The following is a 26,451-nucleotide window of genomic DNA, read 5'->3' as shown; positions in this document are numbered from 1 at the left end:
GCATGCTTCGATTTGCATTCAGACTCCATTGGCTCTTTCTCTGGAGACGGATAGCATTTTTCATCATAAGTCCTTCAGAATTGTCTTGGGTCATTGTACTGCTGAGAGTAGCTAAGTCATTCACAGCTGATCATCTTATAGTATTGCAGGTATGTGCACCCTGTTCTCTTGGTTCTGCTCACTTCACTATGAATTAGTTCATGTAAATCCAGATTTTTCCTGAAAGTATCCTGGTTGTTATTTCTTACATCACTGTAGTATCCAATCACAATCATACACCACAAGCTGTTCAGGCATTCCCCAATTGATGGACATTCCCTCAATTTCCAATTCTTTGATACCACAGAAAGAGCTCTCTGCATATTTTTGTATACGGAGGAACTATCCTTTTTTAAAAATTTCTTGAGGATACAGGCCTAATAGTGGTACTGCTGGGTCAAAGGGGATGTACAGTTTTATAGCCCTTTGGGCATAGTTCAAACTTGCTCTCCAGAATGGTTGAATCAGTTCACAACTCTACTAACAGTGCTTTTAGTGTCCCAGTTTTTCCACTTCCCCTCCAACATTTGTCATTTTCCTTTGCTGTCATATTGGTCAATCTGATAGGTGTGAGGTGGTACCTCAGAGTTGTTTAATTTGTATTTCTCTAGTCAATAGTGATTTAGAGCATTTTTTTCATATGACTATAGATAGCTTTGAAAACTCCTTATTCATATCCTTTGACCATTTATCAATTGAGGAATAACTTGTATTCTTATAAATTTGACTCAATTCTCTACATATTTGAGAAATGAGGATCTTATCAGAGACACTTTCTGTATATTTTTTTCACAGTTAGGATTACTGTGTATTTTCTTCCATCCTATCTGCCAGCCCCCATTTATCTTTCTCTTCTTTCACTCTTTCCCTCTATGACAGTATTTTGCTTCTGACTACTGCCTCCCCCAATTCACTCTCCCTTTTATCAGTCCCACCCCTTCTCTTATCCCCTTCCCCTTACTTCTCTGTGGGATAAGATAGACATTTATACCCAACTGAGTATGCATCTTATTCACTCTTTGAGCCAATTCTAATGAGAGTAAGGTTCAAGAGTTTTCCACTACCTCCCTGTCCCTCCACTGTAAAAGTTTTTTTGTGTTTCTTTTATGTAAAGTAATCTACCCCATTCTGCCTTGCCTTTCCCCCTTATCCCAGTGCATCCCATTTTCTCACCCCTTAATTTTATTTTTAGATGTCATCCCGTCATAGTAAACTCATACCCATGATCTTTGTCTGTGTATATTCCTTCCAACTTCCCTAACAGTGATAAAGTTCTTAGGAGTTACTCATATCATCTTCCCATGTAGTAATGTAAACAATTTAACCTTATTAAGTCCCTTGTGAATTCTCTCTCTTGTTTACCTTTTTATGCTTTTCTTCAGTCTTGCACTTGAAAACTAAATTTTCTATTCAGCTCTAATCAGGAATGCTTGAAAATCCTTGATTTCATTAAGTATTCATTTTTTTCCCTTGAAGAATTATACTCAGTTTTGCCGGTAGGTAATTCTTCATTGTAATTCTAGCTCCTTTGTTCTCCAGAATATCATATTTCAAGCTCTCTACTCCTTTAATGTTGAAGCTGCTAAATCTTATGTGATCCTAACTGTGGCTTCATGATACTTGAATTGTTTCTTTCTGGCTGCTTCTAACGTTTTATTCTTGACCTGGGAACTCTGGAATTTGGCTATAATATTCCTGGAGTTTGGGGATCTCTTTCAGGAGAAAATCAGTAGATTGTTTTAATTTCTATTTTACTCTCTGTTTCTCGGATATCAGGGTAGTTTTCTTTTATAATTTCTTTTTCTGATCGTGGTTCTTTTTCTGATCATGGCTTTCATTTAGTTCAATAATTCTTAAATTATCTCTCCTTGATCTATTTTCTAGGTCAGCTATTTTTCCAATAAGATATTTAACACTTTCTTCTACTTTTTCATTCTTTTGATTTTATTTTTTTGTTTCTTGATGTCTCATGGAGTCATTAGCTTCCACTTACCCAATTTTACTTTTTAAGGAATTATTTTCTTCAGTGAGTTTTTGTGCCTCCTTTTCCATTTAGGCAATTCTACTTTTTAAGGAATTTTCCATAAAGCTTTCATAATTCCTCAAGTCAGCCATGGCCTTTTCTGCTTTGGATCACACATGAATAATTTCTCTGATATGCTTATCACATATTATTATTTTGTTATATTTATCAGGGTTTATACCATTTTCTTATTAAACCATAAGTGCCATGAATACAGGGACTTTTTCATTTGTGTGTGTGTGTGTTTGTGTGTGAGTGTGTGTGTGTGTGTGTGTGTTGTGTGTGTGTATTCCCCAACCTGCTCACAAAGTGCTCTTCACCTAATAAATTATTATTGAACTGTCAATATTTGCTTTCACTGTGACCTCTTTAGCCTGTTTCCTACTGATGCTCCCGCAAGTGTATATTCACAAGAGCAATGAATATTTGAAGTTCTTTTTCATCTGGAAGCCTACCAAAGCTAAATATCTTTTGATATAAATATTTAGTCTGACAAAAAGGAGTGGAATTTCTCTCCTTTTATAAATTCTATACATTTTGTTTGAATAATGGTATCTCTTCCAAAAAAAACCAATCATAGGTAGTAGTGATTATTTAGTTGTCTTGAAATAGCCAACCTTTATTTTTTTACCATGTTATTACAATAATCCACTTCATTTATTATTTTATTGGAGTGGAGTTTTCTTTATGGTGACACATCAGTGTTCCATAATAAGGTTCCTTAAATTTCAGGTTGTGATTACCTACTCTACCTGGGCTTATTTATATCCAGCCTTTAGCAAGTTTGGTAAAGTATGAAACAGGGAGAAGGAAGGGAGAGCTGTTTGTTTGCTCTGGTACATATGCTCTAGGGAATAATTGCTTCCCTAGTGAGTTTCAATGGCAATCCCATTCAAAACAGAACCTCTGAAAATTTGATCAGAGCAATCGGAGAGTCAGAAAATAAGGAAGGAAATTGGATTGTATTGGGGAAGAAGAGGGAGGAAGAGACTCAGAGCAAATACACACACGTGTACATATATGCATATATATACATATGTGCATATATACACACATATACACACATATATACACACATATATGCATATATACACATACACATATATGCATATATACACATACACACATATGTATATATACACACATTTGTGCATATATATATATGTGTAGCTTACAGGTAATATGAAATTAATCAAGTTTAAACTCCCAAAGAAAAGAGACAAGAAAATCTGACATGTTTAAGATGTAATAGGGATTTTCTGATCATAGTTAGTAGTTCTCCCAATGTATCTATAGTGCCAAAGTATCAAAGTCCCAATGTATCTATAGCTTAAATCTTTCCTTTATGCTAAACTCTCACAATTTCTTTGTCTTTAAATAAGCTTTGAAATTTGAAAATGAAAGTAGATAGACTGTTTCTTAGGAAAGAAATAACTGTCCAAAATGTTTGTGATGCTGAATAGGATTTCTAAGGGCATTGGTAACATATTACTACTCACTCCCATATCTATAACTTGAGTGGAAAGCAAGAGATTATGAAAATAGCCTATCTTACCTAGTCACTTTGGTGTGCATTTTGTCACACTCTTTCTCAATTTTCTCATCCTATTTGCCATTTTTTTTCTGGAGGCCAAATCACATTGGATGATTTAAAGACCAGAGGCCACTAAACCAATTCTACTCTCTGTGGTGCTGCAGTGCCGCAATATATACCTATAGTAATACCTAGCTGTTTGCAAATGACCACCTCCAAAAAAGATTATCCTCCCAGAGCACTAGAAACCTATAAGCACACCACCCTCTCTTCCTTCCTGTCCCCACAAAAGAACATGTCTTATATATAGTTGGTCAGTTGAAATTCCTAACCTATATACCAAAGAAGGTAGGGTTGCTCAAATCTTATTTTGCTCTTTTTGTTGTTGTTGTTGTTTACCAAGGAGAGAATGATCTTTGAACTGAAAAGGTATATAAAAATGGCTAATAGGGAGTATCAACAATCTAAGATAGGTAGAGAGACTATCTAATTGCTCTGGATGAGTTCAAGTAACCAAGTCTGGATGAATAACATTCAAGGGTACTGCAAGTACAGGTGGGTGTGATTGCTGAGCCACTGTTATTATTCTATGACAAAGTTTGGGGAATATTTTACAGAGGAGGAAAGTGGAGCTCAGAGAAGTTTGATGACTCACCCTGTTACAATCTTGGCTCTCACAGCCCCTAGGGTGATGAGTTACTCTTTCAGTATGTGCTCTGAATGAGAAATGCTGCCAAAGCTGTTGTTGAAAGGCCTCTCGTCATAGACTTAGCCCTTGCTGAACTCTGACCTTTGCCACCAAGATAGTACTAAGTGCTGCCAGAGAAGGAACATGTAGACACAGAGTCTCTCCTAGCTGCTTTCCTACTAGTTTTCATACTTGGGAAGAAGCAAAAAGGCACATCCATATCAGGAAAGTGTCTTCTTGGGAAATCCTGACAACGCAGTAGTGTCCTTCCCGTGCCCCAAGGGATCACCTCATTGTTACTGTTGTTCTATAAATTATCCAAACCACTCAATAGCTCAAAATTAGGATAGTTAAACCTATTGGTGCCATTTGCCCATCTTGAACATCACATTTACCTTCATGTACCCATAACCATTTCAAACATTGCAAGATAGCAGTTATGACCAGATCTCTTGCTATTGCTGCCTTGGTGGTGATCCAGCCAATTATTATCTGCTTTGTCACAACTAATAACTATGAAAAGCAGCTCGTTAGAGTGAATAGAGGGCTGGGCTTAGAATCAGAAAGATCTGAGTTTTCAATCTTGGTGAAGACATTTACTAGATAATTGTGTGTCCCTAGCCTTCAGTTTCCTTATCTGTAAAATGAGGAGGCAGGACTTGATGACGTCTAAGGTCCCTTCCAGCTATAAATCCATGATCCTCTGTACCTCCCCAATTCTATGGTAGCAGTTGTAATACACCCAAGGTCACTTATTAGAAGTAATGACTGAGCTTAAACACAGGTCTTAGATCTCCTGAGTATCATTCTTTCCACTTACCACAATGTCTTTCATTTTAATCAATGATATACAACACTCAGTTGTAGACGCAGATTTGGAAAGGGTCAGGAATTGGAATGAAGTTCTAATTATCCTAGAACCCACACCAAACTTGTTTTCCTGAAGAATTCCATGACACAAAGGGACTTTGTTTCATTTGTCTCTATCTCTCTCAAATGAATTCTGACTAGGAAGTTGCATTATATCTAAAGCATTGTGGTACTGCTGCCTTGGTGCAGCCTAAAATTACCATTTATACATTCTTTGTGAGTGATCTTTAGCTTTCAAAGCAGCCCCTTATATATATATATATGTGTGTGTGACCTTTGGTAAGTCACTTCCCTTTGGGCTTCAGAATTCCCATCTGGAAAACAAATAGGGTTGGACCTTTCCAAAAGGGAGAATGGAGGGAGTTTGCAGACTATAGGCTAGTGAGCTGGACTTTGAGTCCTGGCAAAATACCAGAATGTATTACTGAAAGAATGGTTAGTGATCATGCAGAAAAAGAAACAAATTATCAGAGCTAACCTGATATGATGATGATGATGGTGGTGGTAGTGGTGGTGTGGTGATGGTGGTGGTGGTGGTGAAGCATTAATTATTTACAATATGCCAGGTACTGTGATAAACAACTGAGGATACATTTTAAACAAACAGTTCCTTCCCTCAAAAGACTTATATTCTAATGGGAGGTGATGACACATGAAGGGGAGTTAGAACAGGGCTGAGTATGCATTTGGTGGTATGGTTTATAAATGGCCAGGAAGTTATGTGGAATCCTGGTTCAGGACAAAATAAGTTAAAAAACCATCTATGAAGTTGGGGTTGGGGGTGGAGGGAGAGTCCAGGTTGTAGTGAGAGAGGGAGCTGGAAGGTGAGGATGGCTGAAATGGAGGCAGCATGGTTTGGAATTAGGCAGGAACAGGCCATCAAGAAGAGGTAATGTTGCACCAAGTATTCCTTTTTTCTGATAGGATTACTAGATTGGGATATTGGGGAAGTGCTACAAATACAATTCATTTAGTTTTTAGCAAAACATTAGCAAATTTTCTTATGCTATTTTTGGGGGAAGAGATAGAGATGTGGGAGAGCAGATAGTGTAATTAGAAGAAATCAGAAATGGTTGAGTGTCTGGGACCAAAGAGCAGTTATTGATGAGTTAGTGTCAGCTTGAAAGGAGTGCTGTAATGGATTTCCTCGAGGGTCTTTCTTTCCTTGGCCATATGTTGCTTAATATTTTTGTCAGTGACTAAATGATAACACAAAGATGGAAGGGAAATTTGATGACAGAGTCAAGGTACACAAAGATCTGAATAGTTTAGAGCTTTTGGACTTTATCTAATAAGATAAAATTTAATTGGGATAAATGTGAAATATTACACTTGAAATTTTTGAAAAATCACTCTAACAAGAACAAGATGAGAAAGGCATGACTAGAGATCTGATGATCTTACTGGCCCAACTACAAGGTCAATGAATGTATAATGTGATATGACAGCCAAAAGTTAACCCAGTCTTAGGCTTTATTAAGAGAAGCATAGTGTCCAGAATGAGGAAACTCATTCTCTTGGGGAATATGTACTGTCTTGGTCAGGTTGCATCTGGAGAACTATGTTTCAGGCACCACATTTTAAAAAATACATGGATGAGCTAGAATGTTGGGTTGTGATATCTTGGGGGAGAATCAGGGTGATGAGGATCCTTGAGATAATGCTACACCAGATTCAATTAAAGAAATTGGGAATGATAAACCTAAAGAAGAGAAGACAGGGTGGGAGGAGAGGCACGATAAATCTTCAAAAATTTGAAGGACTGTCTTATGAAGAAATGTGGAAAGAATGCTGGATTGGGATTCAGAATACCTGGGTTCAAATCCCACTCCTGCCATTTGTTACCTATATTACCTTGGGCAAGTTATTGTGAGTCTCTGGGTTTCACATTCTTCAGTTGTAAAATGAGGAAGTTGGATTAGATAACTTTGAAGGTCTCTTCCGTCTCTAAATATATTCTCCATGATCTTTGCGGAAAATAATTTAATCTTGTTCTTCTTGACCTCAGAGGGAATGGGTTATTTGTTGCAAAGAGGCTAATTTAGGTTTAAGGTAAGGAAATAACAATTAGAGTCATGCTTAAAATGAAATTAGATGTTTCAAAAGGTAGCATGTTCCCCCTTACAAGAGATCTTCAAGCAAAAGCTAGAGGATTCTTTGTCAGGTATGTCAAATGGGGCACTTTTTTGAAGGATAGGCTGGACTACTGGACCTTGAGTTCTTTTTCTATTCTAAGATCCCATGATTCCAGATTGTCTTAAGGGTCTCTTCCTACTCTAGATTTCTAGGATTCATTTAGCTATGATTTTGACACTAGTAATAACTCAATAGCTTAAATTCACTTGATCACTTTTTGCACTGTTTGTTGATTAAGTATAGGAGAGCATCTTCACCATTTTCAAAATTAGCACTGGTATATCTTTTACCTCCAAAGCTTTTTAAAGAGTTTCTTAGTTTGATTCTTATATCCCATAAATGCTTGGTCCCATGTCTATTCTCTCATATTCTCTATTGCCTTTCCTAATGTTAAATATGCTTTACTTTTTTAGCTACCGCCCTTCAATAATTTTGTTCTCATTTCTTTTTCCCTTGTTTTTTTTTTGCCCTCCATATTTCTGTCCCCCTGGGATGTGAGTATCTGTAGTATTTGATCTTTGTAGCCATTGCTGGTAAATGGAAACACTTTTTTCTTCTGGACAGCATATCAACCAATCATCTTACATCTTCACATGTTGTGTCCTTATCCCTCTTGTGCTCCCTTCAAGAAATTTTCATTGACTACCTATATTTAAGGATCCTGGATATTTGAGATTACCACTATTCTAGATGTTGAATAACTGGTATTTTGCTCTACTATTTTCCTGACTCAACTATTTATCATGTTTCATGGTATAATTCTCTTCTTATTGGTGGGGAAATTATATTTTGCAAAAAATATACACATATGTTATATTTTGTAAAAAATATACTTATATATTACATATATGTTTTATATAAATATCTATACATCTATATACCTATCAAATTCCCTATTTCAACAGCATTACCATTGGCAAATCCTTAATTTGAAACATTGTGCCATCTTTGACTCCTTCCCTTTCCTCCTCTTCTACATAGACCAAATTCTGTTGATGCCATCTTTGCAAAATCAGTATGAGAAGGCCAGGGTCACAGGCATCTTCCAGGGTGGAAGCAGCAAAAACTTTAAACAAATAGCTGTATGGCCAACAGTCAAGTATTTGTAGAAAGGATTGTTTTTCAGGCTTGGGTTTGACTGGATGGACCCTGAGATCTTTTCCAACTCTGAATTTCTACAATTATATAATATTCTCTTTTAAGACTCTTCTCTCTCAAGTTATAACTAGCAATTTTATTGCCTGGAATAAGCAGAAAGAAATACTTCCTTAAATGAACATTGTTATGTGAAAATAATATAAGAAAAAAAGGGTCCCTAGAGCTGACAAATAGGTCATTATGATGATGAAGAGAAGGATCAAGTACTAATCAGCTTTGGAAGGAAGAATAACATTATTCTCCCATGTTCCTTTTCCTTCCCTTTCTATAGACCTCACCCTAGGAAAACATTAACTGAAGCAGAAGGGGAGAGTGTGATACCAAGCAGTGACAACCAGAGGAAAGAGCTGCTAACAGCTGGCATTTATATAACATTATATTGTCTCATAAGAACATGATGATGTTGTTAGCATGGTTATTACTACCTGCATTTTGCAGTTAGAGAAAGAGGCACAAAGACAATAAATGACTTGGCTAAGATCACACAGTTAGAAAGTGGGAAAGCCAGAATTTGAGCCTGGGTCTTCTGTCTTCAGATGCTATGTTTTTTTTTTTGTTTTGTTTTGTTTTGTTTTAACTGCACCACGGCAACTTCTCTGGGAAAGGAGAGGCCCAGGGAGAGCCAGATAAAGCACCTGAGTAGCAGGAAGGTGATATGAGGATGATACCTAAGAAAGCAAGATGATGGGGCCCTCAAGATGGGCACCAAAGGATAAAGATCACTGAAGACATGTATTTGCCTCTTTCCCAATTTTTCATAGAACTGGTTTTCTTTTTTGGTTGGGAAGAATTGGTTGAAAGAATAATAATCACAGCTGATTATATAGTGATTTTAAGGTTTTCAAAATGTGTTACCTATATTATCTCATTTGACACAAATGGGAGGCCATAAAAACCCTAATAACCCCTATGAAATAGGTCCTATTATCTCCATTTTACACAATATGTATGTAATATATACATGTAATTATATATATAGAGAGAGAGAGACAGAGACAGACAGAGAGAGAGTTTGCCCGGGGTCAAACAGCTAATAAGTGTCTGAGATATTATTTGAACCTAACTCTTCCTAACTGTCAATCCAACATTCTTTCCATTGTGCCACCTTCTTTCCCCAGAAAGCATTAAAAAATAAGAACAAGTTTTGGAAATTTTTGCAAATGAGTCATGTACATGAAATTTATAACATCCCATATTTTAAGGACATATTTAGTCAGTAAATTGAAAAAGGCGGAAAGGAAGAAAAATGTAGAAATGATAATACAAAATCTGATTTATCTTTCTGGGGGTTAGAAGTCAATTTTGTTTTACTCTATCTAGCTAAAGCCCACCAGAGATCACTATTTAATGTAGTATGATGTAATAATGTTTTTCTCTGATTCAAGATGGGTCTTTTGCTTAGTTTTACTAAAGTAATTACAGAAGGCATTGGCGAAGTGAAGTCAACCCACAAGTTGCTTCTAGTTTTTAAGTGCCCTGAAGCCATTGCCTCAGGTATCAGATACGGCATAAGTTTACAGAAGGAATTATTGTTCTTACAGATAAAGATCTGTATGTTCCTTTCCCCCTCAATAAAATATATCTTCTTAAAGTAGACGATGACCTAATATTTCTTTTACTTTTATACAAATTCTTTCCTTCCTATAATTATATTTCTATTCTTTTATCCAAGGTTGATTTGTTCCTTATTGGTGCCCATCCTAGAATAGAGTTTGTTATTTAAATGGGGTATTATTTCTCTCCCTTTGGTCTTAGTGACTTAACCTTAGTCTCCAATGAGGTGAGTTAGACAGAAAATTAGGAATAGGTAATTTCTCCTCTATTTTTCGGACCTTTGCTTTCTTCCAAATATATGATTTCCTTTTGCCATCCCTTTATTTGTATTGATCATTCCTAAATCAAATTTCCCTCCACCAAGAACTAGTCATATGGTTATATATCTAACTGGAAAACTTATTTTCCCTGACTTTCAATACATGTGTAGTATGCTAAGCGTGGGTGTGATATGGTACTCTTACCTCCTTTTTACCTCCTAGGGTGGATCATTCACTACATCCTATACTCATGTCTGGGGAGTTTTCCCAGAGGAGAGACAGCAAAGACCACTATAGTGTAGCAGCTCACCCTCAGGGTCCTATGAGTGACCTTAGTGCATCAGAAATATACATCTACATTTATGATTATAGCTCTGAGCTCCCACAAATGTGCTTCCCATTTATATAAATCATCCACAAACTACCATTAATTCTTAATTATAAAACATTTGCCAACTGAGAAGTCAAAAGCAAGGGCAAACATAACTTTTCCTTAATAGCAGGCCAAATCAGAAATAAAACTTAATCCTTACACCCTTAAACCTGGGTCACACTCTCTCACCAATGTAAACAGTGTCTGTAGAAGGAGAGTGAGCACAAAATTATAGAAACCTAGAGATGAGGTATGTGAGTAGGGAAATATGCCATAGGCAACTTGTGATTCTCAACTTCAGGCCTGATTGGCTGCAGTGTTTTTAGGGAACAGTCTATATTACTTGCCTTCTATTTCTCTTCTGAACATCTCTGTTCTTCTGCAAGATGAAGCTGCTTCTCTGCTATTATCATACTGCTAAAGAGGTCAGTGGTTTTAGCTAACACAGAATTGTAGAGTTTCCCAGGTCTGCTGCCTGGGCTAGGCACTGAGGCAGTGTGACACTTTTTGGTGAAGAGCCATTCAATTCAATAAACATTTATTAGTCAACCAACTATGTGCCAGGCACTGTGCTAAGCACTGTAAATAAAAAAGAGGCAAAAGACAGCTCCTTTCCTCTAGGAGCTTACAATCTAATGTGGGAGACAGCATGCAAACAAGCATGGAGAAAGCAAGCTATGTACAGAATAAATAAGAAGTAATTACAAGAGAGAAAATATTAGAATTAATTGGGGTTAGGGAAGGCTCCCTGTAAAAGGTGGGATTTTAGTTGGTATTTAAAAGAAGTCAGGAAGTTCAGTAGTCAGACCAGAAGAGGCAGAGTGTCCCAGGCATGGAGGACAGCCAGAGAAAATGCCCAGAGCTAAGAAATGGAGTGTCTTGTTTGAGGAACAGCCAGGACCCAATGTCACTGAGTTGAAGAGTATGTGTTGGGAAGGAAAGTGTTAAGGTGACTGGAAAGGTATGGAGGAGCTAGGTTATGAAGGACTTTAAATGACAACTAGAGTTTTTTGTATCTGCTGCTGGAGGCAATAGGAAGCCACTGGAGTTTATTAAGTAGGGTGTGTGACATGATCAGAGCTTCATTTTAGGAAAATCACTTTAGTGACTGAATGGAAAACGTATTGGAGTAGGGAAAGACCTAAGGCAGGCTCACCTACCATCAGGCTAGTGTAATAATCCAAGTGCTGAGCATCTGCACTAGAGTGTTGGCGTGTCAGAAGAGAAAAGGGGGGGGGATGCATTCAGGAGATGGTGCAAAGATTAAATCAGGCTTTGGCAGCTTGGATATGGAGCTGGTGAAATATAGTAAGGAATCAAGGATGATGCCTAAGTTGTGAGTCTAAAAGACTGAGAGGATGGTGTGCTCTTTATAGTAATAGGGAAGTTGGGAGTGGAGGGGAGAATTTGGGGGAGAGATGGGTCCCATTTTAGACATATTAAGTTTAAGATGTCTACTGGACATATAGCTCAAGATGTATGAAAGGCAGTTGGAGATGCAAGATTAGAGGTCAATAGCTAGTTTGGGGCAAAATATGCAGATGTGAGAATCATCAGCATAGAGATGAAAATAAGTCCGTGGAAGTTGATGAGATCACCAAGCAAAGTAATAGAGAGGAAGAAGAGGAGAGGATCCAGGGAGAACCTTGAGGGAAACCTACAGTTAGAAGATGCGATCTGGATGAGGATCCAGTAAAGGAGGTAGAGAATGGGTGGTCAGATAGATAGGAGGAGAACCAGGAGAGAGTGTTGTCCTAAAAACCAAGAGAGAAAAGAATGTCAAAGAGGTAAGCATGATCAACAGTGTTACAGGTTTCAGAGAGGTAGAGGAGAATAATGATTGAGAAAAGGTCATTGGATTTGGCAACCAAGAGATCATTAGTAACTTTGGAGAGAGCAGTTTAGGTGTAATAAAATGGTCAGATGCCAGATTGTAAAGGTTTAATAAGAGAGTGAGAGAAAAGAAAGTGGAGGGACCTTTTCTAGATGGTCTCTTCAAGGTTAGCTACAAAAGGCAGAAAATATGTAGGACAACAGTTAGCAGAGATGGAAGGAAGCAGAGATGAAAGTTTTTTCAGGATAGGAGAGACATGGGCATGTTTATAGGCAGTAGGAAATGAGCCAGTAGAAAGGGAGAGATAAAAAACAAGTGAAGGAGTAGGAATGATAGAGGGAGCAATCTATTAAAGGAGATGGGATAGAATGGGATTACTTGAACAACAGTATCCAAATTGGTGTTCTGTCTTCTGCAAGCAGTTTTTCTAGTTTTCTACCTTTGTCAGTTTTTCTTATGGTTTCTCTTTTTTTTAAGCTTGTGAAATTATGCAAAACATATTTCCATATTTGCCATATCACAAAAAAGTGAAAAAAATAAAGCAAGAAAAATATGCTTCAATATGTACTCAAGGGTTCATCAGTTCTGTCTCTGGAGGTGAGGAGCATTTTTTCATCATGAGTCCTTTAGAATTGTCTAAGATTATTCTATAAATCAGAGTAGCCAAGTCTTTCCCAGTTGATCATCATTATAACATTGCTGTTATTTTGCACAATGATCTCCTGGTTCTTGCTTCACTTTGCATCAGCTCATGTAGGTCTTGCCATGTTTCTCTAAAAGTACCCCCTTATCATTTCTTATAGCACAGTAGTACTCCATCATAGTCATATGCCACAATTTGTTCAGCCATTCCCCAATTGATGAGCATCCCTCAATTTCCAATTCCTTGCTACCACAAAAAAGGGGCTATAAATATTTTCATGCTTATAAGTGCTTTTCCTTTTTCTTTGATATCTTCGGGATAAAGACCTAGTAGTGATATTGCTGGATCAAAAAGGTATGCACAGTTTTGTAGCCCTTTGAGTATAGTTCCAGATTGTTCTCCAGAATGGTTGGGCCAGTTCATTACTTAGCAACAGTTCATTACTGTACCTATTTTTCTTCATTCTTTAAGCATGTGTCATTTCTGATAGGTGTGAGGTGGTACTTCAGAGTTGTTTTACTTTGCCTTTCTGTAATCAATGGTGATTTAGAGCATATGAACACAGTTTTGAAGAAGAAATCAAAGCTATCTTCAAAACTGTGTGTTCATATCCTTTGCCCATTTATTAATTGGGGAATGGTTCTTATTTTTTATAAATTTGACTCAGTTACCTATACATTTGAGAAATAAAGCCTTTTTCAGAGAAACCTGCTATTAAAAATTTTTATATTACTTCATTGTCTCTGGTACCTTTTAGCATAATGTAGTTTCTCTACCTTATTTAATTAGATCTCCTTTTGCTTTCATTTTGTCAGAAATCATGATTGCTACCCCTGCCTTTTTTTACTTCAGCTGAAGCATATTAGATTCTTCTCTAGTCTTTTATTTTAATTCTGTGTGTGTCTTTCTGTTTCAAGTGTGTCTTGCACACAACATATTATTGGATTCTGGTTTCCAATCTGTTCTGCTATCTGCTTCTGTTTTATGAACCAGTCTATCCCATTCACATTCACAGTTATGATTTCTGTATATTTCCCTCCATCCCATTTTCTTCTATTTATCCTTTTCTCTTACTTTTTATGCTTAGAAGTATTGTTTTTCATTAAATATCCATTTTCGCCCTGAAGGGTTATACTCAGTTTCACTGGGTAGGTGATTCTTGGTTATAATCTTAGCTCCTTTGATATCCAGAATGTCATATGGTAAGCCCGCTGCTCCTTTAATACTAAAGCTGCTAAATCTTGTGTGATCTTGACTATGGCTCTACAGTATCTGAATGGTTTCTTACTGGCTGCTTACTCTCCTTGATCTATTTTCTGGGTCAGTTGTTTTTCCAATAAGATATTTCATGTTTTCTTCAATTTTTTCATTCTTTTGCCTTTGCTTTATTGTTTTTTGAAGTTTCATGCAGTCATTAACTTCTGCTTGCCCAGTGCTAATTTTTAAGACATTCTTGCCTTCGGTGAGCTCTTGTACCTTTTTTCTCATTTGGCCTATTCAGCTTTTAAATGAGTTCTTTTCTTCAGTATTTTTTGTGCCTCTTTTACCAAGCTGTTATTTTTTTAAAAATAATTTTCTTGCATCAGTCTCCCCAATTTTTCCTTTATTACTCTTTCTGTAACTCTTCCAGGAATTCTTTTCTACCTTTTTCTTTATAGTAAGTGTTTTCATAAGGAAGGAACGATACCTTATATTTGTCTCATTCTTGCCTTTTGTACCTATCTGATCTTTTGGCCTAGTTCTGTAATTTCTTTAATAATAGGGAGCTCTCAGTGAGGCATCATCCAAGTTCCTAGGCATCATCTAAAGGGCAGCTGATAGAACACTAAACCTAGAGTCAGGAACACCTGAGTTGAAATCCAGCCCTAGACACTTGCAAAAGTTGGGTGACCCTGGATGATCCTTAATCTCTATCTGCCTCAGTTTTCTCCTCTATAAAATGGGGAAAATAATAGCACCTACCTGTAAGGGTTGCTGTGAATATAAAATGAGGTAATATTTGTGAAGCATTATATAATTGTTGACAGGAAACTGGAAATAGGGATTTTATGGGTAGGATAAAAATAAACCAAGGAAAATTCATTCATCCAATAAACATTTATTAAGCACCTACTATGTGACAGGCACTGTGCTAAGTGCTGGGGACACAAAAAGAGACAAAAAATCTCTAGCCTCAAGGAGCTTACAATTTAATGGGGGAGACAATATGCAAAAATATATACAAAGCAAGCTGTATATAGGATAAATAGGAAATTATTAAAAAAAAAGAGAGAAAGCATTAGAATTAAGAAAGAATTGAGAAGGCTTCCTGTAGAAGGTGGCATTTGTGTTGAGACTTAAAGGAAGCCAGGAAAGCCAGTAGTCAGAGTGGAGGAGGGAGAGTATGTCAGGCAAGGGAAATGACCAGAGAAAATGCTTGGAGCCAAGAGATGGGAGTGTTTTATTCATGGAACACTCAGAAGGGCAAGAGAAACTATGATTTGAGCCTCAAACATGAGACATACAATGGTACTTGGACTAAGTGGCCACAGGGCTGAGTGAGGGTCACAGGAACCAAGCATTCTCTGTGCTGAGCAGCTTCAGGGCAGAATGCCAACAGAATAGAGATACAGTGGAAAGGAGCTGTCAGAAAGGAAGCTCTCAGAGGAGGATGAGAAAGGAAATAGCCCTAGGACATGATATAGACCAAAGAGATTCTGCAATTGAATACCGTGGTGAAATCACAAGATAAGCTCTTTTCTGTTGAAAGGAAATTTTAAGCCACAGGGAAATCAGTAGATCAACCACCATTCTCAGTCCCTATAAGTTCACAGTTGCTTCTCTTCTGGGATTCTTATCCCTACCAACGTGACTACATTTGTGGAGCAAAATATCATCAAGTACTGGGTAAAAACACAAACTTCACTCACTTGATTAAACTTTGACTGCATCTTGTCTTGCTGGACAGAACTTAAACATCTAAATTGGTGGGTCCTTCTTGACAAACTGAAATACTGTATTAGTGCCAATAAAACATGGATGGCAAATGTCCTGTCTTCTCTGCTTATCATGGATGGGGAGGAACATAGGTTTAAGGACTAGAGAGGACGTTGGAGGTCTTAGAATCAACCCTATCATTTTACCAGTACAGGAATGAAGGCACAAAGAAGTTAACTGTCTTGCCTAAAAATATCAATATATTAAGTGCCGGTGCAGGGATTGAAACACAAGTTTTTTGACTCCTAAATATATGGGAGGAAATAAATTTCTTTTCTATTTTATTCACTTCTCTGCCTTCCATAATATTTCTGTCTTTATATCTCCACCCTGTGCCTAGACTAAATTTGGAACTTAATAAAGACTTGTTTGTTGATTGATTTATTTATTGGCTTCTCCTTTTTCTTAACTAAAATAAACAGTACCAGAAGTCTGTGCTTTTGAAGTGGTAACAATAATAGCCGACATAACAGAGGTGTGGAATATGCTCAGATTTTCCCTTCTTGGGGGTTAATACTGAGCATTGGCTGATATTCCCTGCCTAGTTCCACTGCATGTAACTTTGGGGGCCTGCTGATAGCCTTGTATGAGTGAAGGGCTTGTCCTATGTGATGTAGAAGAGTTCTTTATCTACTGAGCTTGAAATAGGTGGCTAAACACAAGGGATGATGACCTGACTCTCTGTACTTTCCTTGATGGCTAGGAGGGAAGCAGATTACTTTGTACTGCCCTCTAAAAAGCTTGCCTTTCTTGTCTCCAGCCAGGACATGTTCTCCCAGACTGCTTCTGGCCCAGCAGACACTGAATCATCAGTTCTCAAGAATTCATTAGAAAAGCTTTTGTCATTGTTCCCAGCAAGCTCTTGAGTCCCACAAGGCCCAAAATAGGCCATGAGATGGAATGGAACCAGTCAAGGAATATCTACAAATGCTCCATTTAACCCACCAGGAAGGACATATCTGAACCCATGCTCCATGACTCTCATATACTCCCATTTAAATGGTACTTTTAAGGCCTTCGAAACACTTTGCATATCATATCTCAGATGAGTCTTACAACAACTCTGTGAGATAGGGTCTATATGTATCATTGTGATTTTATGGATAAAAAACCTGCATTTCATTGAGATTAAGTAACTTGCTTATTTATGGTTGTACAGATAGTTACTTCAGAGGTGGAATTTCTACCCATGTCTTCATGACCTTAAAGCTAGTACTCTAACCATGACATGAAGCTTCTACAAGTAAGCTGAATCACTGTTCATACACAGTCTAATACCCCCACTTCAGGACTGTCCAGGTGGGCTTATCTATGAGAGGAATTCTCCTTTCAAAGATATTGCTCATGTGCTTTATAGCAGCAAAGGGAAGAAAAGTAGTTGGCAGGCAGAGGAATGTCTCTCACATTCCTGAATCCTTTAAAAATATCATTGATTTTGAAACTTGGCCTGAGAAGTTTGATCATAAGTTACACTGATACTTGTGACAAAGATAATAAAAATGAAATAAAGTCGAATGACTCTGATGAAAGCCCTTACAGTGGCCCATCAGGGATGTTTCACATGGATTCTGTTTCACTTTCAAAGTGCTATTGACACAATCACCCTTCTCAGAGGAAATAACAGAGAAAGGATCTGTGAACAGAAGAAATATAAATGGTCCAAATAAAAGTAAACATGATAAAAAGTAGAAAAATTCAAAACAAATTTGTGTTAAGTTGGTAACTTTCAGGATGAAATAAATAAATAAAGTGCTGTCTTCATCCCTGCATATGCACAGAAAAGTATGACCATTGTACTTGAGACTCAAAATACAAATAATATCCTCCAATAATATCATCCAAATATCTATGAAAAACACAAAAAAAGCAAGAAAATATGTATATGAGATCAAGACAGCTAAGGCCTGGAGCAAGCCTGAAGGTCCTAAAAATGGTAATGAAAACAAACAAATAAACAACAACAAAAAAAAAAAAAAACCAACATGTTGGTTTAAAAGCTATCTTTGTAGAGAGAGCCAAGATGGAAGAGACAGAAGTACTGTAAGCTCCTACTCCCTCCCACTAACACACACACACACACACACACACACACACACACACACACTTACCTCTTCCAAAGAGGTTTAGAAAACTCACCAGACAAAATCCTGACTGGGAAAGTCAAGAAAAAAATCACAGTGAGTCATTTTTCCAGCTCAGATTGCCATTGGGAGATAGAGTTCTGCAGTCACTGGGAAAGGCTAGGAGTTCACCTGTAGAGAATTCCTGGAAGTGAAATGCTATGAACAGGGCAAGAAGAGGTCCCTGATACATAATAGAGAGTTCTAAACTGGCCTAGGGTATAGGAACTGGTGCCAACTGGCAGCTCTCTTGCTCACCAGCATATATGATTGACAGTCCAGAGTGATGTCATCATGAACCATACCCTATGTTCTAAGCAAGGAGCAAATCCAGAAACAAGCAGTAGTTATGTGGCTCAGACCCCAGTACTCTCTAGCTGAGATCCCAGGCTCTCAATTCTAGCTTCTAGTCCAGTCTGAAGACTAGAGAGGCATAACCAGTTCAGGAATCTCAGACTAAAGGGAAGTCCCAGTCCATACAATCTCTGAACCAGAAGAGATTTTAGGTGGCTGATAATGACTGAGCTCAGTAGCAGTTTACGAGAACTCTAAATGGAGCAAGCCCAAAAACCTGTTGCTCAAACCCAGGTCAGAACTTGCAGAGCTCAACCAGGGGTGCAGAAATCAGACTTTGCCCTAAATTAGGCTACTCTGGAAACATTAAAACTTTCAGGTGCCCAGTCTAAGCTGATCTTAGAGCCTAAAATAATATAATGCTCAATACTTCAAGGAAGTAGTAGCAGGATCTGCCCAGGTATTCAATACAGAAGTGTGCAGAGCCTGACCCTAACTAACATGAAGTCTGAAGTCAGGAAGCAGGCTGGAAAAATGAACAAATAAACAAACACAAAAGAATTCCATCATAAAAAGCTATTATGATGACAGGCACACTGAAGATACAAATCCAGAAGAAGAAAATGATTCCAAAACATTGACAAAGCCTCAAAGAAAAATACAGCTTGAACACAAATCCAACTAGAATCCTTGGAAGAACTAAAACAAGAAGAGTTAAAATGCTTTAAAAACAAACAAACAAACAAAAAAACCAAGGGAATTGAGAACACTAGCAGAAAGCATTAAGAAAGAAATGAGTTACTGAAGAAATATTAGAAAGGGAATCACTCATTTGGTACAAAATCTTGCCAAAGCAGTAACCTCCCTGAAAATTAGAATGACTCCATTAGACAACAAGGTATATTAAAAGAAAGTCAAAAGACTGGGGAAAAAAAGAAAATGTAAATATCTCAGCAAAAACAACTGATCAGGAAAATAAATCAAGGAGAGAATTTAAAAATCATTGAACTATCTGAAACCATGACCTCCTCCTGTCCAAAAAAAGAGCCTAAATATTATATTTCAAGAAATCATAAAATAAAATTGCCCAATGCTCTTCAAGCCAGAGGGCAAAATGGAAATAGAATATACTGAAAAAAAACCCCCAAATGAAACTCCCAGGAAAATTATAGCCAAAATTCATAGTTTCTAGATCAAAGAAAAAAAAAATACCTCAAGAAACTGGAAAGAAAGTACCAAAAAGCCACAGTCAGAATCAAACAATACTTAGCAGTCAATCACTATCAAGGAGCAGAGAGTTTGTAATACTTGATATAGACTTACAAGCTAGAATAAATTACCTCACAAAATTGAGTATAATCCTGTAGGTGAAAAATGAACTTTTAATGAAATAAAGGATTTCCAAGCATTTCTGATGGAAAGATGAGAGCCATGTAAAAACTTTGAAGTGCAAACATAGGAGTTAAGAGAAATATAAAAAGATAAACATGAATAAGCAATTATAAGGGACAACCAAGCATAAGAGGCAGCTAGGTGGCATAGTGGATAGTGCGAGTGCCTGGAGTCAGGAAGATTTAGCTTCCTGGGTTCCAATATGGCTTCAGATACTAACTTGTTCTGTGACTCTGGGTAAGTTACCTAACCCTGTTTACCTAAGTTTTCTTATCTGTAAAATGATCTGGAGAAGGAAATGGCAAACCGCTCCAGTATTTTTGCCAAATGGGGTCATGAAGAGTTGGACACAACTGAAAAATGATTGAATGACAATTGAACAATAGAAATGATTGAACAAAGTTAAACTACAGTTTATATTCTAATTATAAAATGGGGAGATGATACATGTGTACTCACTGATTCCTATCATCATCAGGGATCACTAAGGGAACCTAATTAGACAGAAGACCAGGGAATGGTTCTGTTATATACTGATGATTTTAAAAGAAGAATAGAAAAGGAGAGGAAGAGGAAAGCATAAACCACACAATTATCTCACATAATTGTACCATGCAAATAGAAGTCTACACAAATGAGGAGTGGGAAGAGTGACTGACTTTTAAATCTCATAATCACCTCTACTGATCAAATGAGGAAAGAATACACACATACACACTCACACATACACCCACAGAGAGTTGGGTATCGAAAGAGGACGGAAAGGGGAGAAGGGTGGAGGGTGAATAAATGATAATAATTATCATTATTTCCATTATAGTATTTGTATATACTCTGAACTAGGCACTGTGCTAAGCTCCTTATAATTTTTACCTCTTTTCATCCTCACAACACCCTTTTGAGCTAGGTGCTATTATTATCCTGTTTTCACAGTTAAGGAAAATGAATCAGTCAGAGGTTAAGTGACCTCCCAAAGGTCATATTGCTGTAAGAATCTGAGGCCAGATTTAAACTCAGGTCTTCCTGACTCCAGGTCCAATTTGTATCCAGTGTACCACCTAGCTGTCTAAGAGAGAAGGTGGATTAAGGGAAAAATTAATTGTAAGAAAAACAAACTCTAGGGATGTGCAAAATTATTTATGTCTCCTTTTGTAGTGGCAAAGAATGGAGATCTAAAGGGGCGGTCTTTAATTGGGAATGTCTGGACAAGTTATGTAATATAATACCATTGCACTGTAAGAAATGATGAAAGGGATAGTGTCAGTGAAACATGGGAAGCCTTGTATGAACTGGTACAAAGTGAAGTGAGCAGAAGGAGAGCAATTTATACATGACAACAATATGGTAAAGAGAAACAACTCTGAAAGACATAGGAGCCTGATTAGCATAATGACCAACCATTGTTCTCAAGGGGTCATGATGAAATATACTACCACATCCTGATAGAGAGGTATAGGACTTGGAGTGCAGAAGGACACTTGTATACCTACATGTATACATATATACATACATACACATATATTTGTTTTTGTTTTTCTCAATTAGGGGGCTGGGATGGAGAGAAGGGAAATTTTTATTGATTGAAAAAATGATATTCGATTTAATTTTTTAAAACTATCTTTGGAGCTAGGAAATGATAGCCCCATTGATTAGGTAAGGTGATATGATGTTAATAGGTGACAGAGAAAGCAGAAGTACTAAACTAATTTGCTTTGGTCTTCTACAACAAAGAGAATGGTTTTCAAGCTGAAAAGTAAAACAAACAGCAATCCATTCAACAATAGTTAAATACTTTGCCAAGTGTGATTATTGAACCAGCTGCAAAAACCCTTAATAATACTTTCAACTAGTCTGTATTTCACCTATGAGGGTAAAATCTAAAGTACCTGCCTGTTGCTCAATCTAACCCAGGCACAGGGATGAAAATCAGTGGTGAGATGCTGAACAACTTGGGGGAAAACTGGTGCCAAAACCACATTAATATATTTGACATAATTGCTGACCCCATCCCACCTGTTGGTAAAGTTACATAGTTTAGGAAAAAGAAATTAAGAAAATTCATCTCTGATACTAGAGTTTTAGCCAAAATCCTGACTGATCAGAAAATTTAAATATATGAAATAAAATGACTGTAGTATTGAAACTAAAAGGATGCCAAGAATGGACCCTGACCTGCTAAAATATATTGTGTATGTGTGACTAGCTAGTTTGTTAATGGAGAAGCCTCTGGACTTTGACCAAGTTAAAAGCAATTGGATACAAAGGACCATAAGATTTAGATATGGAAGGGACCTTTAAAATCATGGATTTCAAGTCTCCCATGTGAAGCCTCTAGGGGTGAAGTCATTTGTCCAAGGTAGTAAGTACAGCATCAGAAATTGAATTCAGGTCCTCTGACTAAATTGCTCTTCCCCCTGTATGAGGCTGTTTCATCTTCTGTTTCATCTGAAACAATTTAATTTAGTTTATCAGACCTTTTCTACCCTATCTGGTAATTTTGTACAGGAGATTTTCAGCTAAGTACAGATTAGACCAGATGGCCTCTGAGGTCTCATTTATGTCTTAGGTTTTATAGTTCTCTTTAGATTGGTGAAAAGAAGATTAAGGGGAGACATATCTTCAAATGGCATATCACAACTCCCACTTTCTTATTGAAGGTTTACAAGCACTTTCCTCACAATTGTTGTCAGCAAGTTGGTGAAAGGATTATCTGCCTTTGAAAGGTGAGGATTGTGAAGAACAAGGGGTCCAGGGCCACCAAGTCACAGTATTCCATATTCTTGGCCTGAGCTCTGGGCTTCTGACTCCAAGACAATGCTTCTGCCATTCTCAGCTGTAGAAAGGAAAGTAGATTTGTTGCTATGAATGACTTAACTAGCACCAATCAGTGGGAATTACAGTCAGATTTTGATTCAGTAAAAGGAAGAACATTTTGAAGAATAGAGCTGTCCAGTGGTGGAGCAGTTATCCCAGATGTCTAGATAGGTTCCCTTTACTGGAGGTACTTTCAGGTTGAGTGGTCACTTGTCAGGGATTCCATAAAGAGGATTATTGTTTGAGTAGGAGTTTGGATTAGATAATTTCCCATTCTCAAATTTAATGATCCTATGTGCACCCTGGGAAAATGTGTTCAAGTTTGGAAGATAGCTTTAAAGGTTAGGGTTTCTTACAAACCAATGCTAATGAAGTAGGATGAACTGTTTCCTCCCTAGATTAAAGATGATGAAACCACCTGTCAGCCAGAGCAGGAAACTTGACCTTCAAAGTCCACTAGTGGAAAGTCTCCTAAGAAACCACTCGGCTTGCTAGCATTATTGTTGTTATTGTCACTATAATGTTGGTGTTTTTAATTCTAAAATTCACATGTTCTTTCCAGTGCCCTAAGTAATGTGATTTCCAATATCACGAAGTCATAATAGCAAATATAGGTTTCAGCCAACAAGGGTTCTAAGTACTCTGTGTATAGCCCTAAAAGTGGGTATCCCCCAGGTCCCTATCCAGGGCCCTCTCCTCTTTCCTCTTTATACTATTTTACTTGGCAATCTCATCAGCAACCATGGATTCAATGATCATAGCAGTGCTGATGTTTCTTATTACCTACCCATAACCTTCAGAATCACATCTCCAACTGCCTATTGGACATCTCAAACTGAATGTCCTATGGGTATCTCAAACTCAACATGTCCAAAACTAAACTCATTTGCTTTGAACCAAACTCTTCCTATTTCCCAAACTTCCCTATTGCTGTCAAGAGTACCACCATCCTCCAAGTCTCTCAGGTCTACAATCTAGGTCATCCTTGAATTCTCATTCTCTCTTACCCACACCCTGATTTATTTTGTTGCCCAGTCCTGTCAATTTTGTCGGGACTTTGAAACCTCTCTTGCCTGCTTCTTTTTATCTCCTTTGACACTGCCACCATTCTGGTATAGGCCCTTATCAACTCATGCCTTGATTATTGGAATAACCTGCTAGTTGGTCTCCTTGCCTCGGGTCTTTCCCCATTCCAGTCCATCCTCCCACTTAGTTGTCAAATTAATCTTCCGAAAACATATATCTGACCATGTCACCTCCTTTTTCAATAAATTCTAATGACTTTCTATCACTTTTAGGATCAAATGTAAAATCCTTTGTTTGGCATAAAAAACCTTTCAAAACCTGGCTCCCTCCTACCTGTTCAGTTTTCTTATACTTTACTCCTCTCCCACATATCCAGTGACACTTCCCTGGTGCTTCTTGGGGGTGTTCAGCAGGACTAGCACCTCTGGTATTAGGATTTGTTGAACCCTTTTCAGGGCTGCTCAACTACCTTTGGTGTCTACCTGTCACCCAACTCTCACTCATGGCTCCAAGAAGCTATAGCATGCATGGTGGCTCACCCCAGTAAAAACCATCTCAGCAGACAGTCTAAACCCGGTTGAGGGTAACCAACAGGCCTTAAATCCATCTGTGAGTTAGGGGGATGTCTACCTCAAACATCTGAAGCATGTGAAAACTTCCTCCAGCAGAATAGGCAGGTGAGAACAATTTGTTCCAAGGTCCATGAAAGTGGCTGAAGTAGACACTGTGGAGTGCTTAGAACTTGGTCAGATAGTGAAGATGCCAAGGCCATCCACTACTTCCTGGGCCATGGCCAGTCAACCTGACTTTTGTCTTGCTACTGGATTTCTATAACTCTGGAAGAGAGAGTGAGGCTGATGATTTTATGCAACTCTGCCTCACTTAAATCCAATTTACTCGAAAGTCAAGACATCACCCTGTGATATCAGTGGACGTCCTTGAAAATGAAAGATTAACCTCAATGACTGTGCTGGTTACATCTATTTGTACATTTTCTCTTTTCTTGGATTTTTTAATTACACAATGAACCTGGGCTCTGACATTCTTTCATTTGGTGATTCCAATTGAGGAGCATTTCAGCAGTAATTTTAAAAATCTAGCATCTCTTTTTTCTCAGATTTTTAGACTTACTTCGTGCAATATTTTCGTGGATTAAATATTATCATCACATACTTGGGATTGGGGGTTAGAAAATTTCCATCTCTATGACCCAAGGTAATAGGTCAAAAAATCAATCAACATGTATTTATTAAGTGTCTACTATATGTCAGGCACTGTGTTAGGTGCTGGAGATAATAGGACAAGTAATGAAACAATCCTTCCTTGCAATGAGTTTACATTTTCATGAGGAACACAACAAATACATATAAAAGTTGATATAGTATAAATAGAAAGTGACTAAATATAAACGTATACAAAATAGATAAATGCAAAGTAGTTCAGGAGGGAGCGCACTAGCATTTGGAGGTCTGTGCAATCTAGATTCATTGTTTCAAAGTTCTACTTCAGGTTACATATAAAAATATTTTATCAGAGACATTAGCACAAGGCAGTCATTGAACCCAATTCTTTGCAACTCAATGCCAACAGTTATGATACTTCTATTGTTTGTGAGTTATGGGAATGGCACCCTTTCAAATATTTCATGATGTTAATTTCCAGGAGTTTCAAATATTCTTGTGCAAATAGAGTGCAGGAATGTCAATAGAAATCCTGGATCTGAGGTGAATAGCATTTTGGTGTTACAGTAGAAATCTGTTAGCTGGGGCTATAGGTAACAGGTTTTTTAATAGGCTGTGATGCAATTCTTAATGGAGAAGATTTAATTGTAAAAGATAGCCTGCTTCTAATGGAAACTTGACCCTGCGCTATTCTATTGCTGAATGAATTAAAAGGTTTACATAAGACTACATTGTTGGGGTTCTTGGGGAAGGGAATAAAAGTGAAACAATACCCACCACCTTGAAAACATTCCACTTAGGTTGTTTGTTTTCCCTCCTTCTACAAAGCAGCAGATCTCACAGAAATAAATGTCACTTATTCAATTCCATTTTAAATACACTTAAAATGAACTTACTCTTTCTGCTTTCAGGGGTTAAACATCTGAAAAACCAGAATGACTCAGCATTCCCAGAGGAAGAAGAAGGAGTAAATGAAAGAGAAGACCAGTGTGAACACTAGTCGCAGAAATGAGGCAAGAAAGGTTCTTGTGAATAACTGAACTGCTAACCTTTCCGAATATCCCCTGAAACTCCACTGCTTGGCTTCTGGAAGAGTCAGCCATCTTGGCACTCCTTAATCTCTCAGTAGTGTGCCTTCAGGGATGCACTCCACTGGATTCTAGCACCACGTGCATCTTCTTCCATAGCACTTATCACCCAGGAATAAACATTTATTTTACAGTAATCTTTCTTTGTAATGATTTAGAAATGCTATTTGCAAACATGTTAGCAATCTAACTTTAATATTGCCAGGGTTTAATTCCCAATGTCTTTCTGTTATTATTTGCATTAAAGGTCAACTGTAAATAGTACCCTTCTAAAGCTACAAAATAAATACAAAATGCCTTTAGACATGGTCATGTGTCTGAGTCAAATCTGGAGAAAAATGCTTAGTGAAAGGTGAACATCTAAGTCAGTCACCACATTTATCACATTTAAGTATACAATGTAGGATTTAGCATATGCCCCAGAATGATTATGCTGGCTCTGGTGAAT

The 26,451-nt window shown here is 37.5% G+C and overlaps 1 protein-coding gene across 2 annotated transcripts in view; it reads left to right on the top strand.

Annotated features, from left to right (window-relative positions):
- The window catches only part of PPP1R1C (protein phosphatase 1 regulatory inhibitor subunit 1C), a 184,188-nt gene extending 158,273 nt beyond the window's left edge, over nt 1-25,915 (top strand). For both annotated transcript variants that reach the window (XM_027866147.1, XM_027866146.1), the window contains exon 5: nt 25,827-25,915. In XM_027866147.1, the coding sequence (XP_027721948.1) occupies nt 25,827-25,915 (89 nt within the window). The remainder of the gene's footprint in view (nt 1-25,826) is intronic.
- Nucleotides 25,916-26,451: the final 536 nt, after the last annotated feature.

The sequence above is a fragment of the Vombatus ursinus genome, unplaced genomic scaffold, assembly GCF_900497805.2.
Source record: "Vombatus ursinus unplaced genomic scaffold, bare-nosed wombat genome assembly UNPS02014779.1, whole genome shotgun sequence".
NCBI lineage: Eukaryota > Metazoa > Chordata > Mammalia > Diprotodontia > Vombatidae > Vombatus > Vombatus ursinus.
The sequence above is the reverse complement of the archived record's forward strand: the minus strand, read 5'-3'. Positions and strand labels throughout refer to the sequence as shown.